Source organism: Pelophylax lessonae (genome assembly GCF_965119305.1).
Source record: "Pelophylax lessonae genome assembly, chromosome: 1".
Classification (NCBI taxonomy): domain Eukaryota; kingdom Metazoa; phylum Chordata; class Amphibia; order Anura; family Ranidae; genus Pelophylax; species Pelophylax lessonae.
The window spans coordinates 399,351,266-399,363,331 of record NC_138768.1 but is presented as its reverse complement, the minus strand read 5'-3'; the positions used below and the strand labels follow the sequence as shown (position 1 = coordinate 399,363,331).

Genomic DNA, 12,066 nt, shown 5'->3' with positions numbered 1-12,066 from the left:
AAATATTCTGTCCTCAGAGCCGAAGAACTTGCTCATGAAATTAAGGAACAGCAGGGACAGCTTGCAGACTACAACATGGTATATTTTGATTAATAACCAGTTTGGTACTATGAAACACATACAGTATATGAACATACCATAAAGTTGGATACACGCTATACAACTTTTGTTGTTTTGATTTCCTTTAGATTTACCTTCAACTATGTAGTGCAAGGGCCTGCCTGATTGCATACAAATTGAAAGTATTTAGGTTTGACCTCAAATTATATGATTTTGGTAAATGGAAAGGAAAAATTCTAAAGAAAATTGTATAGTGTGTATCCAACTTTAGACAAAGCAGTTGCAAAGAAATCTTCCAGATCCAGTGATAAAAGATAGCATTGGTGACAGATGCAAAGAGGTGGCAGAGGCCTCTGTCACACATTTTTATCCTATGATTTAAAGCCTTGGTCCTCAACCCTGGTCCTCAGGGCACACTAACAGGCCAGGTTTGCAAGATAACTGAAATACATCCCAGGTGATATAATTTGCTGCTCAGTAAATGCAGTATTCTAGTCTGCATCTCCCCAAGGTAATACCTAAAATCTGGCCTGTTAGTGGGCCCTGAGGACCGGAGTTGAGGACCACTGCTTTAAAGGATAAATTTACATTTTAGAAAAAATAATATATGCATGTTTTTTGCAGGTAAATAAATGTGTGTGTGTATATGTATGTGTGTGTGTGTGTGTGTATGTATATATGTGTATATATATATATATATATATATATATATATATATATATATATATATATATATATATATATATATATATTTTTTTTTTTTTTTTGAGCTTGTAAAGCATTGCACTGATCTCCTGCACATTTGTCCACGTATCTGTGTGTGGTACCTCCTATATGGGCAAGCGGATACACTGACAGAAAATCAGTGAACTACCTCAAGTCTCCACAGCGACATGGTAGTTCATTCAGAACTACAAGCCACAAAGGATGTCGGGCTTGTAGTTGATTCATACTGAGCCCCAAACGGCCGCACTGTGTCAAAAAAAGGGACAGGTAGTACGGGGTTCTTCTCCCCGTACAGCTGTCATGGGGGGGATCAGGCAGCGGCTACAGCATTGGGAGCTTGTTACATGTTCCACCCTAAAAATGGGTGTAACATGTTCCCAAAGGTGAACTTATCCTTTAAGGCTAGGTTCACAAATCCCCCCAGCTGCAACCACCCGCACAGCAAACACGAGACCCACTGGTGGGTGTCATTAATCACAAGGGCACGTCGCCCGCACTGGGAATCACACTGTACTCACAATTCTCATGCGGGCTGTGATTTCCAAAGTAGTGCAGGAACTTCTTTCATGTGTGTTGCGGGGCACGGCAGCCCATTCAAATTAATGGGCTCTCATGCCCCCACAAACTACAGCCACACAGGTGTACGCCTACGGTAATCCTTTGTTTCCAGAGCAAAAAACGCTTTTATAAAAAAAAAAATTGTATTTTAGCAGAAAAGACCCCGAAGTTTTATGTAGTATATTTTGCCTAATAAAATGTGCATTTTCTTACACGTGCTCCCTATCAGGATGTATGTGTTATCCATTTGGGTTTCTGAATGAAAGGTGACCTCTCCAACTATGGGCTCAAGATCTATACTTTCTTGTGTGAATCTTTTTTTTTTTTAATTTTTATTTAGAAAAGAAGGTTACAATGAATAAAGACAGATAGAAATAAAAACCAACATTGCATAGCAAGGGACGGTGCCCCCAAGTTTAGAGCAGTACTGCTCTTGTGTGAATCTGATGTACACTAATGTCTTTGAACTGGAGAAATGGGAAAAAGAAGTAGCTGAACCTCCTTGCAAATACTGAAAATATAAAATATCCTACATACTGTATATTCTGCTGTACACCACATTCAGGAATCCCACAAATTAAAGATATTAACATTTGGTCTTAAAGGGAATCAATCTGCCTTGAAATATGCAAGTACCCATTGCCCAGACTTTTTTTTTTTTTTTTAACAATGTGCAAGTTTTTGTCCAACAGTAAAGGCCTGTACACATGAAAATTGGAAGTACAATTTTGTCCAACAAACGATCTGCCAATTTTCTGATTGTTAGTATAGTGCTTTCGACAGCCAATTAAGGATTTTCAGACAACAAAAACTGAATGTGCAGGCTATAAAATTGTAATCGTACGTGAACACAACGTCCGATTTTTTGTTTAATTAGTACAGTTTTCATCTGAAAAACGTCATAAGGGCAAGACTAGGCATTCTCGGAAACTAAAGAACACATACAAAGCAATCCAACACGTGACATCACTTCTCAAGTTGAATTCTGTCGTACGAGAATTTTCGTATGAAAGTAACCTCTTCACTTTCGATAGGATGCAACAAAAAACGGATGAAAGATCGTCCAATAATCTGATGGTGTGTATGAGGCTTTAGTTGGTTACTAACCTATAAATCTTTTTGGAGGTATGGCTTTATTGGCTTTCTGGCTCAGCTTAATGATTGACTGTGTAGTGTTACTAGGTGATTTGGGTGATGGCTCCAGAAGTTGCAGGTGTTAAAACGAGTCGGCGGTGAAGACTCCTACATTTCTAACATAGCAGAATCCCTTTTGAAATAAGAAGGTTAAAAAATTATAGAGCGTATAGTAGAGCATGTTTTTATCTTTGAGTGTAAGACCTATTCAACGAGTATGCTTTTTTGGAAAACCGTGTATGGTCTGAGATGCTATTTGATCATTTGCAGTCATATAATATTGTGTTTGACATTTTTATTTTGTACATTTTTAGCTGGTTGACAAACTGAACACAAACACAGATATGGAAGATGTGCTGCATGAATACAATATAGTAAGTTATGCTAACGGTAACAGTTTACTTTTATTTATGCTATTATTTCCTGTCAATTTACCCCACTATTAATGTACCACAGGGTTGTACAAATGCTGGTCTGCAAGTCATCATAGTAACTGGAAAAAGCCCTATGACAACTGGGATGCCTTGCCTATAAAGTGACACTAAATTATAATTTGATCTTCCCAAAAAAATCTATACATATTTACTACTTTTCATGTAATCTATATTTCATGAAGTAGTTTCTGTGTTTTTCTGCCTCCTTGCAACATCCTTTGTGAGTTTTCGAACATCTCCTTTTTCCCGTTACTACACCGTCATGTGTACTGCTCTATACACACTACAAATCCCATAGTCCCTAGTTCATCCCGGGAGTGAACAAGAGCGGGTGGCTCCAATGCTACTTACAATCTGACCATGAAAAACGAACATAGCCACCCTCTAATGGGAAGTCAGATCACATAACCAAAAAGAAGGACTTTGGAGATTTGAAGTAGGCTCAGAGCAAAACAAAGTACTTTTGAGTTAAGAATACATACTTCAATAGCTTTTATTTGTTTTAAATCAGTTTAGTGTCACTTCAACTTTTTCCAACTGTTGTTTGATGACCCAATACCCTATGAGTGTGTCATGGTGTCAGGAATAGGGTTGACACCTGATCCCTCTAAAACTGAACACATAAATTATACAAGTTATGTTACTGATTAATATTGTGTGTTTATCTGTATTAATCAGCCCCGGCGTGGGTTTCATTTATATTTGATTTGTTTTAAACCAATGGCAGCCCTAGTTGGGAAACAGCACCCAGCTTCCACTACGCTGCATCCCCCCCTTCCATAGTTTTCACGGAAGCATTTATTCCTCTCTGGCCGGTCTGTCAAACCCAGGTGAAACCGTGGGCTGAACTGAGAGGACTAAAAGAGAACACAAGAGCATGCCAGCTAAGTGCAGTATCAATTCGTTTATTTAACAACATTAAATAGCCAAGTGCAAATTCACATAAACAAATGTAAAAGGAGCTTATCTGCAGCCATGTGTAGTATGCTAGAGAAGATCTGCCTAGGAGAATTGCATGTAGTGGCCAACAGCATGCAGTCAGTAGATGGAAAACAGAGTCCACTGATCTCTGAAGTCGGAAACAACCACCCTAAAGCGCAGAAGTGGACATGACGTCACCCCATGGGCAGACCTTTTACTATGGTAATCCATTTCAAAGCTTCTATTGGCTTCTGAACTGAGAAGATCACATCTTTAAAGTAGTTGTAAAGTCAGTGTAGACAATTACTGGATTCCCCCTCAGTTATAGCAAGCAATAGCAATATTAATAATAAAGTTAGCCGAATAATGGCTAAAGCTGCCAATCCATGTAGTGTCACCACATACAGTCACTAATATAATTCAGTAAAGTGGAACGGCGCTAAGTCATTATATGATAAGATAATACAAATGTGAAAAAAATCCCATGATGTAATTAAAAAAACAAATATATCCGTGCAGAAAGCCAATTTGAATCGGTTGCTGTGTTTGGGTGGTGAATCGGTGGTTGTAAGCAGTGCTAGCTGTTGGGTTAGGTTGTATCCAGGCAGGCAAGTAAGACCTGGGAAGTGGAGCTGCAGGCTGGGGTAGGGAGGAAGGAGGCGCCGCCGCCCCTTAGTGCCCAGACTGAAAGAGAAAGGGGCAACATTCTATGCTAATCAGGCTCTGTTGCATGCGCATTAGCAAACAAGGAAGGGTGAGCGATGTCTGTGCTGCCTTTCTTTGTCCATTCACTGGCTGAGGCAGGTAGATGATGGAGTTGTATTACATACTTGGAGTAAAGAAAAGTGATTGTCTTCAACCTGGTCCTCTTGTCACCAAGAGATGTTAAAAATCTCAGAATGACCTGGACAAAATGACAAATACCTTGGCAGATGTTCTGAAATGACAGAGGTGAAATGATGGAGATCGTTTCCAGCAGCCCATACAGCATTGATGTACATTACCCTTTAAATAGGAGTATATGGAGATCATTTCCAGCTTGATGCACATTACTCTATAATTAGAGGTGAGCGGCAATTGCACACAGTGGAGTATTGCTTTGATTGAGCACCAGATTGCACCATTTGTTTGGAATTTCTTGGTGATCACAGCACTCTTATCTATGAACTTTTTATATGGCTAATAACAAATTCTACATAGGACTCTCATAGCTACTTATTATGTGGAATTTTAAAGTGTTTTTCACAGTTTTTATTTTTATTTCATTTTGTGTATTATTATTTAAGGTGTGTGTGTGTGTGTGTGTGTGTGTGTGTGTATGTGTGTATGTATATATATATATATATATATATATAGTGTATATATATATGTGTGTGTGTGTGTGTGTGTGTGTGTATGTACGTATGTATGTATGCATGTGTTGCACCATATGTTCACTGCATTTGTTTTATGTTATTGATATGGTAAATGTGTTTTTTGGGAAAGATATATTTGCTTTTTTGATTACATCATGGGATGTTTTTTCACATTTGTATTATGTTATCACATAGGGACTTAGCGCCGTTCCGCTTTACTGAATTACCTCTTCATGTTCAGTTTTTTATCAGAAGCCTGAAAGTTTTGTGCCAATATTGACTGGCGTTTGGAACTGTTCATTATTCCCTCCACCTTGATTAAGGCCCCTGTTCCAGCTGAAGAAAAACAGCCCCAAAGCATGATGCTGCCATGCCACCATGCTTCACTGCGAGTATAATGTTTTTTAGTATGCATATCTTTTGGAATTATGGCCAAAACGTTTAACCTTGGTTTCATGGTTTCATCAAATCATAACACCTTTTCCCACATGCTTTTGGGAGACTTCAGATGTGTTTTTGCAAAATTTAGCTGGACCTGGATGTTTTTTCTTCTAAGAAAAGGCTTCCATCTTGCTACTCTACTCCATAGCCCAGACATATAAAGAATACGGGAGATTGTCACATGTACCACACAGCCAGTATTTGCCAGATATTCCTGCAGCTTCTTTAATGTTGCTGTAAGCCTCTTGACAACCTCCCTGTCCAGTTTTCTTTTGGTCTTTTCATCAATTTTGGAGGGATGTCCAGTTCTTGGTAATGTCACCGTTGTGTCATATTTTCTCCACTTGATGATGACTGTCTTCACTGTGTTCCAGTCACTTCTCTGTCACTTCAGTTAGATTAGAGTCTATCTGCTCCTGTCACCGGGGTGATATGTCTAGTGTCACTATCTTCAGTATATATATTATTACCAGCACTTTGTTACTCTGTATTACTGTATTATCACACTATTTTATTATTAAAACATAGAGTTTAAGACCCCATTCACACTGGGGCGACCTGTCAGGCCACCTGGTCGCCTGACAGGTCGCCTGCCATAGAGAAGCTGCAGACCCGTTCTAATAGGAGCAACACAAGTCGCTCCGACTTAGAAAAAGGGTCCGGAGCTTCTTTGGGGCGACCCGGAGCGACCTGCATAGACTTCAAGCTTGAAAAAGAAATTCCCCTTGGGGTGGGACTTTATAGGCACATATAGTAATATATATACATCCATTGCCTGAAGATGGATGTCTGATGTACAAGTTCCAAAATTAGCCCATGCAATTACTAAGATCTCCCACTCTTTTGGGTTCCAGCTGTCCCCATTCAGCTTTTTGCTGACGGGCATACACTTTTGGAACGTGCATATATGATGCGATTTCGTCTCTATACCAATCACTTCCTCCATTAAGGCATTCTAGACAGCACTGAGAGCAACCCAGCTATTTCCTTTTTCTCTGGCAGGCATACACTTCAAAGTGTTATACGGCAGATTCTACCGCTATTTAAAAGTTTGCCCCTGAAGAAGGAAATCTGAAACGCGTCGGGCACTCTCCTTCAAATACAGCGGTATTTCTTTGCCATATGACCACATGATTTGTAACCAGCTTGCCATATGCTTTTAATCTTTTTTGTACTTGTAATCTTTCAATAAAATTAATATTTTGAATAAACCATTTTTGAAGTTATATATTACTATATGTGCCTATAAAGTCCCACCCCAAGGGGAATTTCTTTTTCAAGCTTTTCCATTACGGGATGTGGCACACTCGGGAACGATCTCACATGAGCACAATATATGCATAGACTTCAATGTTATGAAGTCCGTGCCGGCCGCTCCAAGGTCGCGGTGCGAGCAGCGCGCCACGACCTATGAGGTCGACCCGGCAAGTCGGATCGCCCCAGTGTGAACGGGGCCTAATCGTTTTTTGTTCTGTTGTTTTGAATCCTAATGTATAACAAAATTTCTGTCTTTATAGCTTAAAGCTCAAAATGATCGGGAATCCCAGAGTATCGATATTATTTTCACAGAGCGCCAAGCGTGAGTACTTTAATAAGATTTCTGGAAAAAAGGAATGTAGATTAATTTGCTGGAGACATTATGTAAATTAAATAAAGGTTTCTCATGTAACAGGAAAAAGCTGTTCAATTGCAACGTAATGTACTTTTTTTTTTTTATTTTACTGTAAGTTTTAATTGATACTTAGATCAGCTCTTTTTATTTAGCAAAATTATTTTGTTTTTTCAGATGGTTTAGACACTTGCAATTTTGTTTGACGTTAAATTGCAATACTAAATTGTTGCATGCACTGGCCAACCTGCACTAAGTTTTGGAAAGAGTGGAGATGGATTGGAACACCTGTTAGATTTTTATTGCCGTCCGTGCCTACCATTATCATTAAAATCCCAAATTTTGGGAAAAGTAATAGAGGGGAAATCTTCCAACGGGGACACTAGTTGTGGTGACCTGGTGGTCCCTAAGAGATTCCGTTCCATTTGCAGGGATTTCCCGTTTAGACTATGCAACAGGAAGTGAAGGTAAATCTCTCCTTATTCAATCCAAAATGGAAAGCATGAGTTTTGCCTCTAGTTCTAAAGGTAAAGGCGAAAACACTAAAAGGCTACATTGACACTGCTCTGGCTAGAAAAGTGTATTCATGTTGTAAAGCACTGCACAAACTGTTGGCACTATATAAATCCTGTATTATAATAATAATAATAGCAGTGTGTTGCATTGATAGCTGCAGCTGGACCATTTCTCTGGAGGAGTGTCAGATTAGGATAGTCTAATTTACTGGTTTGATTAGAAATATCACAGTACTGAGTATTTAACAGACCAGTATAGTTTTAAAACTTCTCAAAGTTATTACTTTGTATACTTGGGCGTAAGGCCAACAAGGTACTTTGTAAATTCTTGTGCTTTTTAGTTCTCGCTATCAGCGGCAACACACTGCATTGTAAATTTGCCGAATTTCTACACAGACTCAAAGGTGAAATCATTAGTGTGTTACCAATTAATAAAGTAATGTTTGTGCCTGAAAATCTGGAGATTTGCAGATCAGAAACACATTTGTTCAGTTCTGTCGGCTCCTTGGCTTTGACTTCACAATCACATTGTTTTGTCAATGTTTCGATTCTTTTTCACTTCTTCATTCTGCACATAGCTTTTCTAGAAGGCAATTGAAGTATGAATGTGTTAATGATCACAATTTCAAACCTATGGGCACCTTAAGTGTAGGTTGTTGCCTTTGTTGTTGTAAGGTCTCTCCTTTCTGTCCCTGGCTAATAAAGGTAATAGCACACACCTCATCACTTCTATTTTTAAAATGTGAAAATGGCTGAGGGGTTTGCTTTATACAGGCTTTATGGGCTGTATTGAAGTACTGAACCAACACTTATATAGTAAACTAGGCACACTGTGATGCCTCCACATTGGTAAATGTCTTGTAGAGTTCTGACTGAAAACCTGAGCACTCTGATATGCAAGTAGCAAACTGCTACTGCGGTTGCCGGCTCTGGCCTGCCACCAGGGGGCATGCCATGTAAGGGACAGCCCTGGTATAATGAGACTTATCAGAGAATGACTTTTGTGTGATTAGCTTTCCTCCCTTGAGGTGTAGTGTAACATAACACCTTGCTTACATGTGTAGAGCTGTGCATGGAAGCTTCTGGCTCTCTCAGCCAAACCCTGGCTTTGTCGTTTGACCCTTATGTCCCCGCGAAAGGACAGAAATCTGCTGGCAAAATGGGCTGAAAAGGAGCATCCCTACACAGCTCGGCATGTGTTGGCAAACTGCACAATCACCACAAGGCAGCAATATGGGCATCCACGACACTTCCAATGCAGGAAAAATTCCAGTGTTCCAAAAATGGTTCTAAAGTAAGGTGACCAGATTTTTAAAATGAAATCCGGGGACATATTTTTTTTTTTACTACTAGTAATGGCGGCAATCAGCGACTTATAGCGGGACTCCGATATTGTGGCGGACAAATCGGACACTAAGTGACATTTCTCATTTGCTCATTGACAGACGTAGTCCTCGGTGATTCAACACCCTCGGGTTATGCTGCCCTCTACAGGAGTAGGACTAGACAGGAAAGAAAACATTCTGGCCACACCCTAGGGGCAGTCCCAGAGGGTATATCCTCTCACTTCCTGCTCTAGCAAATCAGTTTTTTTCTGTCTAGTTAGGAGTAAGGACCTAGATACCTTGCTGGGATCTTCGGTCCTGGCAGGATTTTTTTCTTAGAAAAGATTTTTTAGACAGCTTTTTTTCTCCAGTGTTCCTGTGAGATCTTCAAGCAAGAAAGCTGAACTGGGCGACGGGCTGGATGTTGAGATCCAGTGGTCACCCCAGTTCAGCCTACGAGCGCGTGCAGGCCATAGCTCCGCGCTGGGTCGGCCGCGACATAGTCCCACTGGACGGGGACTGACCCTGCGAGTTAAACGTCTCGCTGAAACGCCAAAGACCATGAGTCACGGCGTCCGTATTGGTCGACAGCCCTCCTACCTCGGTGGAGAGGGGTACTGTCAGGAGTTGGCGCCCGCCTGGTTCCGGTATGGTGAGTAGTATGTTCCCCCTTTCCCCCTGACTGGTCTTGTGGTGAACGCGGGCCCCTCTCTGTAATGGTAAGGATGGGTTCCCCTCTATCCTATAACATGTCACAGATCCCCCTAATTGAGTGTGATTTTTGTGTACAAGAAGCCAGGAGGCTTGGTTTGGGAGCTGACAATCTAATTGTAAAAATGTGAAAATGATTGTAGTCAGTGGCAGTACTAGAACTTTACTGTGATAGTATAAGGTATCCTACCTGTCCGAAGCCACAGGGCGATGTCTATACATGTATACTGCATTCCAGATATTTCCTCCAGCTAAGCAGAGATCGCACGAGGCCGCCATTTTGGTGTAGCCTCGTGTCTCCAGCATGGGGGCGGCCATGTTTGAGGTGACTCAAACACCTCATGGAGCCAGGGGGAGGCGCCGGCAGGCGTGTTAAGGGGCAGAGCCGCCTCCTTTACCCAGGAAATAGGTCCAAAGACTTCCTGTCTGTAACAAGACAAGCACTGAGCAAGCTGATGAAAACTTCTGTGCATCAGGGATGAGCCTTGGGGTCTCTCTCTCTCTCTCTCTCTCTCTGTGGGGTCCAAAAAGGCAGGTAACACTGAGGGGCGCTGTTGCGACTGGGGGACACAAAAAAAAAAAAAAAAAGTTTTTTACTTTGTCATTTTTTGTCGCTGGCAAGTGTCTTGTATAATCATTGACCCTGCCGCATAGGTATCCCCACCTGATCCCCTCAAGGTGGCCGCAGGACCCTCCAGTACCCCACTTGTTTTTAATGCATTATCGGCAGTTTTGGAGTCTTTGGTATCCCGGGTGGAGGTGGCCTGTCAGGGACGGGGGTCAAGAAGCGACCCCCGCCTACCCCTATTGTTTATCAGATACTTCAGGGGCTGTTGTCTCCGGTAATATCTCCTCAGCAGTGAGGAGCACGTTTCTGCCTCCGCCATAGCACAAGAGTGGTGGATGCACTAGTTGTGTCCGTCCGGGAAACCTTTAGTCTTGAGGTTACACCGGCAGAGGTAGCTGAGACTGAGATTCCTTTTTGGTACTTGTTAGCCTACCAAAAGGGCGAAGGATTTTCCTTTACCCAAATGGGGTCGTTTTGAAACGAACTCCTGTTATTTCCAAACGCATGGCTAGGTGCTATCCGTTTGAGGAATTCCTCTTTATAGGATAGACGGTACCACCTGCTGTCTTACCACAGACTGTTAGGATAAAAGGACCTCGTAACTAACGAGGACCTTCCTTTTCTGCTCATAAAGAGTTGTTCGTTCCGCGAGGGCGGGCGATAAGGCGAAACCCTCCAAAGCCCCTTTAGAGGGGTTTCAAAGGGCGCTGGTCGGCTAAACAAAAAGTCCGGCTCAGCCAAGCCTGAAGATACAGCCTGATGCGCCCCTACCCATCTCTGGGGTAGGGGGATGTCTTCACCAGTTTCTGGAGGACACAGGATCGAGTTTCGATCACTTCCACCGGTGCAATTCTTCCCTTCTAACATTGAACGGTTTCAGGGGTTCTATTCGAACCTATTCACAATGCCCAGGAAAGAGGGCAAGGAGCGTCCAAATCTGGACTTGGGAAGAAATAGAGTCCATCCGTACAGTGGTGGACTCCCTGCATCAGGGGGATTTCCTGGCGTCCATAGACATTTAGGAGGCCTATCTTTATATCCCCATCATCGCAGGACATCAGCGTTTTTTCGCTTTCCCAAAGATCATCCCTGGTTCCCACCAGGAGACTGAACTATCTGGGCCTAAGGTTGGATACATCCTGGGCAAGAGAGTTTCTCCTTGCGGGAAAACTCCAGAAGGTTCAGTCAACGATTCGGATGTTGCTGTCCGTCAATTGGCTGGGACTGATGGTGGCCTTCTTAGAGGCAGTACCGTATACCCAGTCTCATACCCGAATTCTCCTGAAGGAGATTCTTTTTTAATGGTATCAGAATTCCGATTCCCTGGACAATCGGATCCGGTTGAGCGAGCGGACCAGGAAGTCTCCAATGCTCAACCAGGGGAAGTCATTTCTTCCGATAGTATCCAGATTACCAATAAGGGTATCGGAACTGAGAGCGATCAGATTTTGTCTGATTTACTGGATCGAGCAGCTCTAGAGCAGCCCGATTCGGATCCAATCGCATATGGCCTCTTCATCCAGAGGTTTTTCACTAGCTGTCCCTTCATTGGGACATCCCGGATGTGGATCTGTTGGCACCTTGGCTTAACAGGAAGGTGCGGAGGTTTGTAGCTCGCGCCGCGATCCTCTAGCGGACGCAGCAGAAACGCTGATCGCCCCGTGGGGGCAGTATCAGCTACGGCATGCCTTCCATCTTCTCAAGTTGCT

General features: G+C 42.2%; 1 protein-coding gene across 1 annotated transcript in view; it reads left to right on the top strand.

Annotated features, from left to right (window-relative positions):
• IFT74 (intraflagellar transport 74) overlaps window positions 1–12,066 on the top strand; it is a 172,643-nt gene that overhangs the window by 15,056 nt on the left and 145,521 nt on the right. The window contains exons 6-8 of the mRNA XM_082247043.1: window positions 18–78; window positions 2,793–2,852; window positions 7,147–7,208. Coding sequence (XP_082103169.1) covers window positions 18–78; window positions 2,793–2,852; window positions 7,147–7,208 — 183 coding nt within the window. The remainder of the gene's footprint in view (window positions 1–17; window positions 79–2,792; window positions 2,853–7,146; window positions 7,209–12,066) is intronic.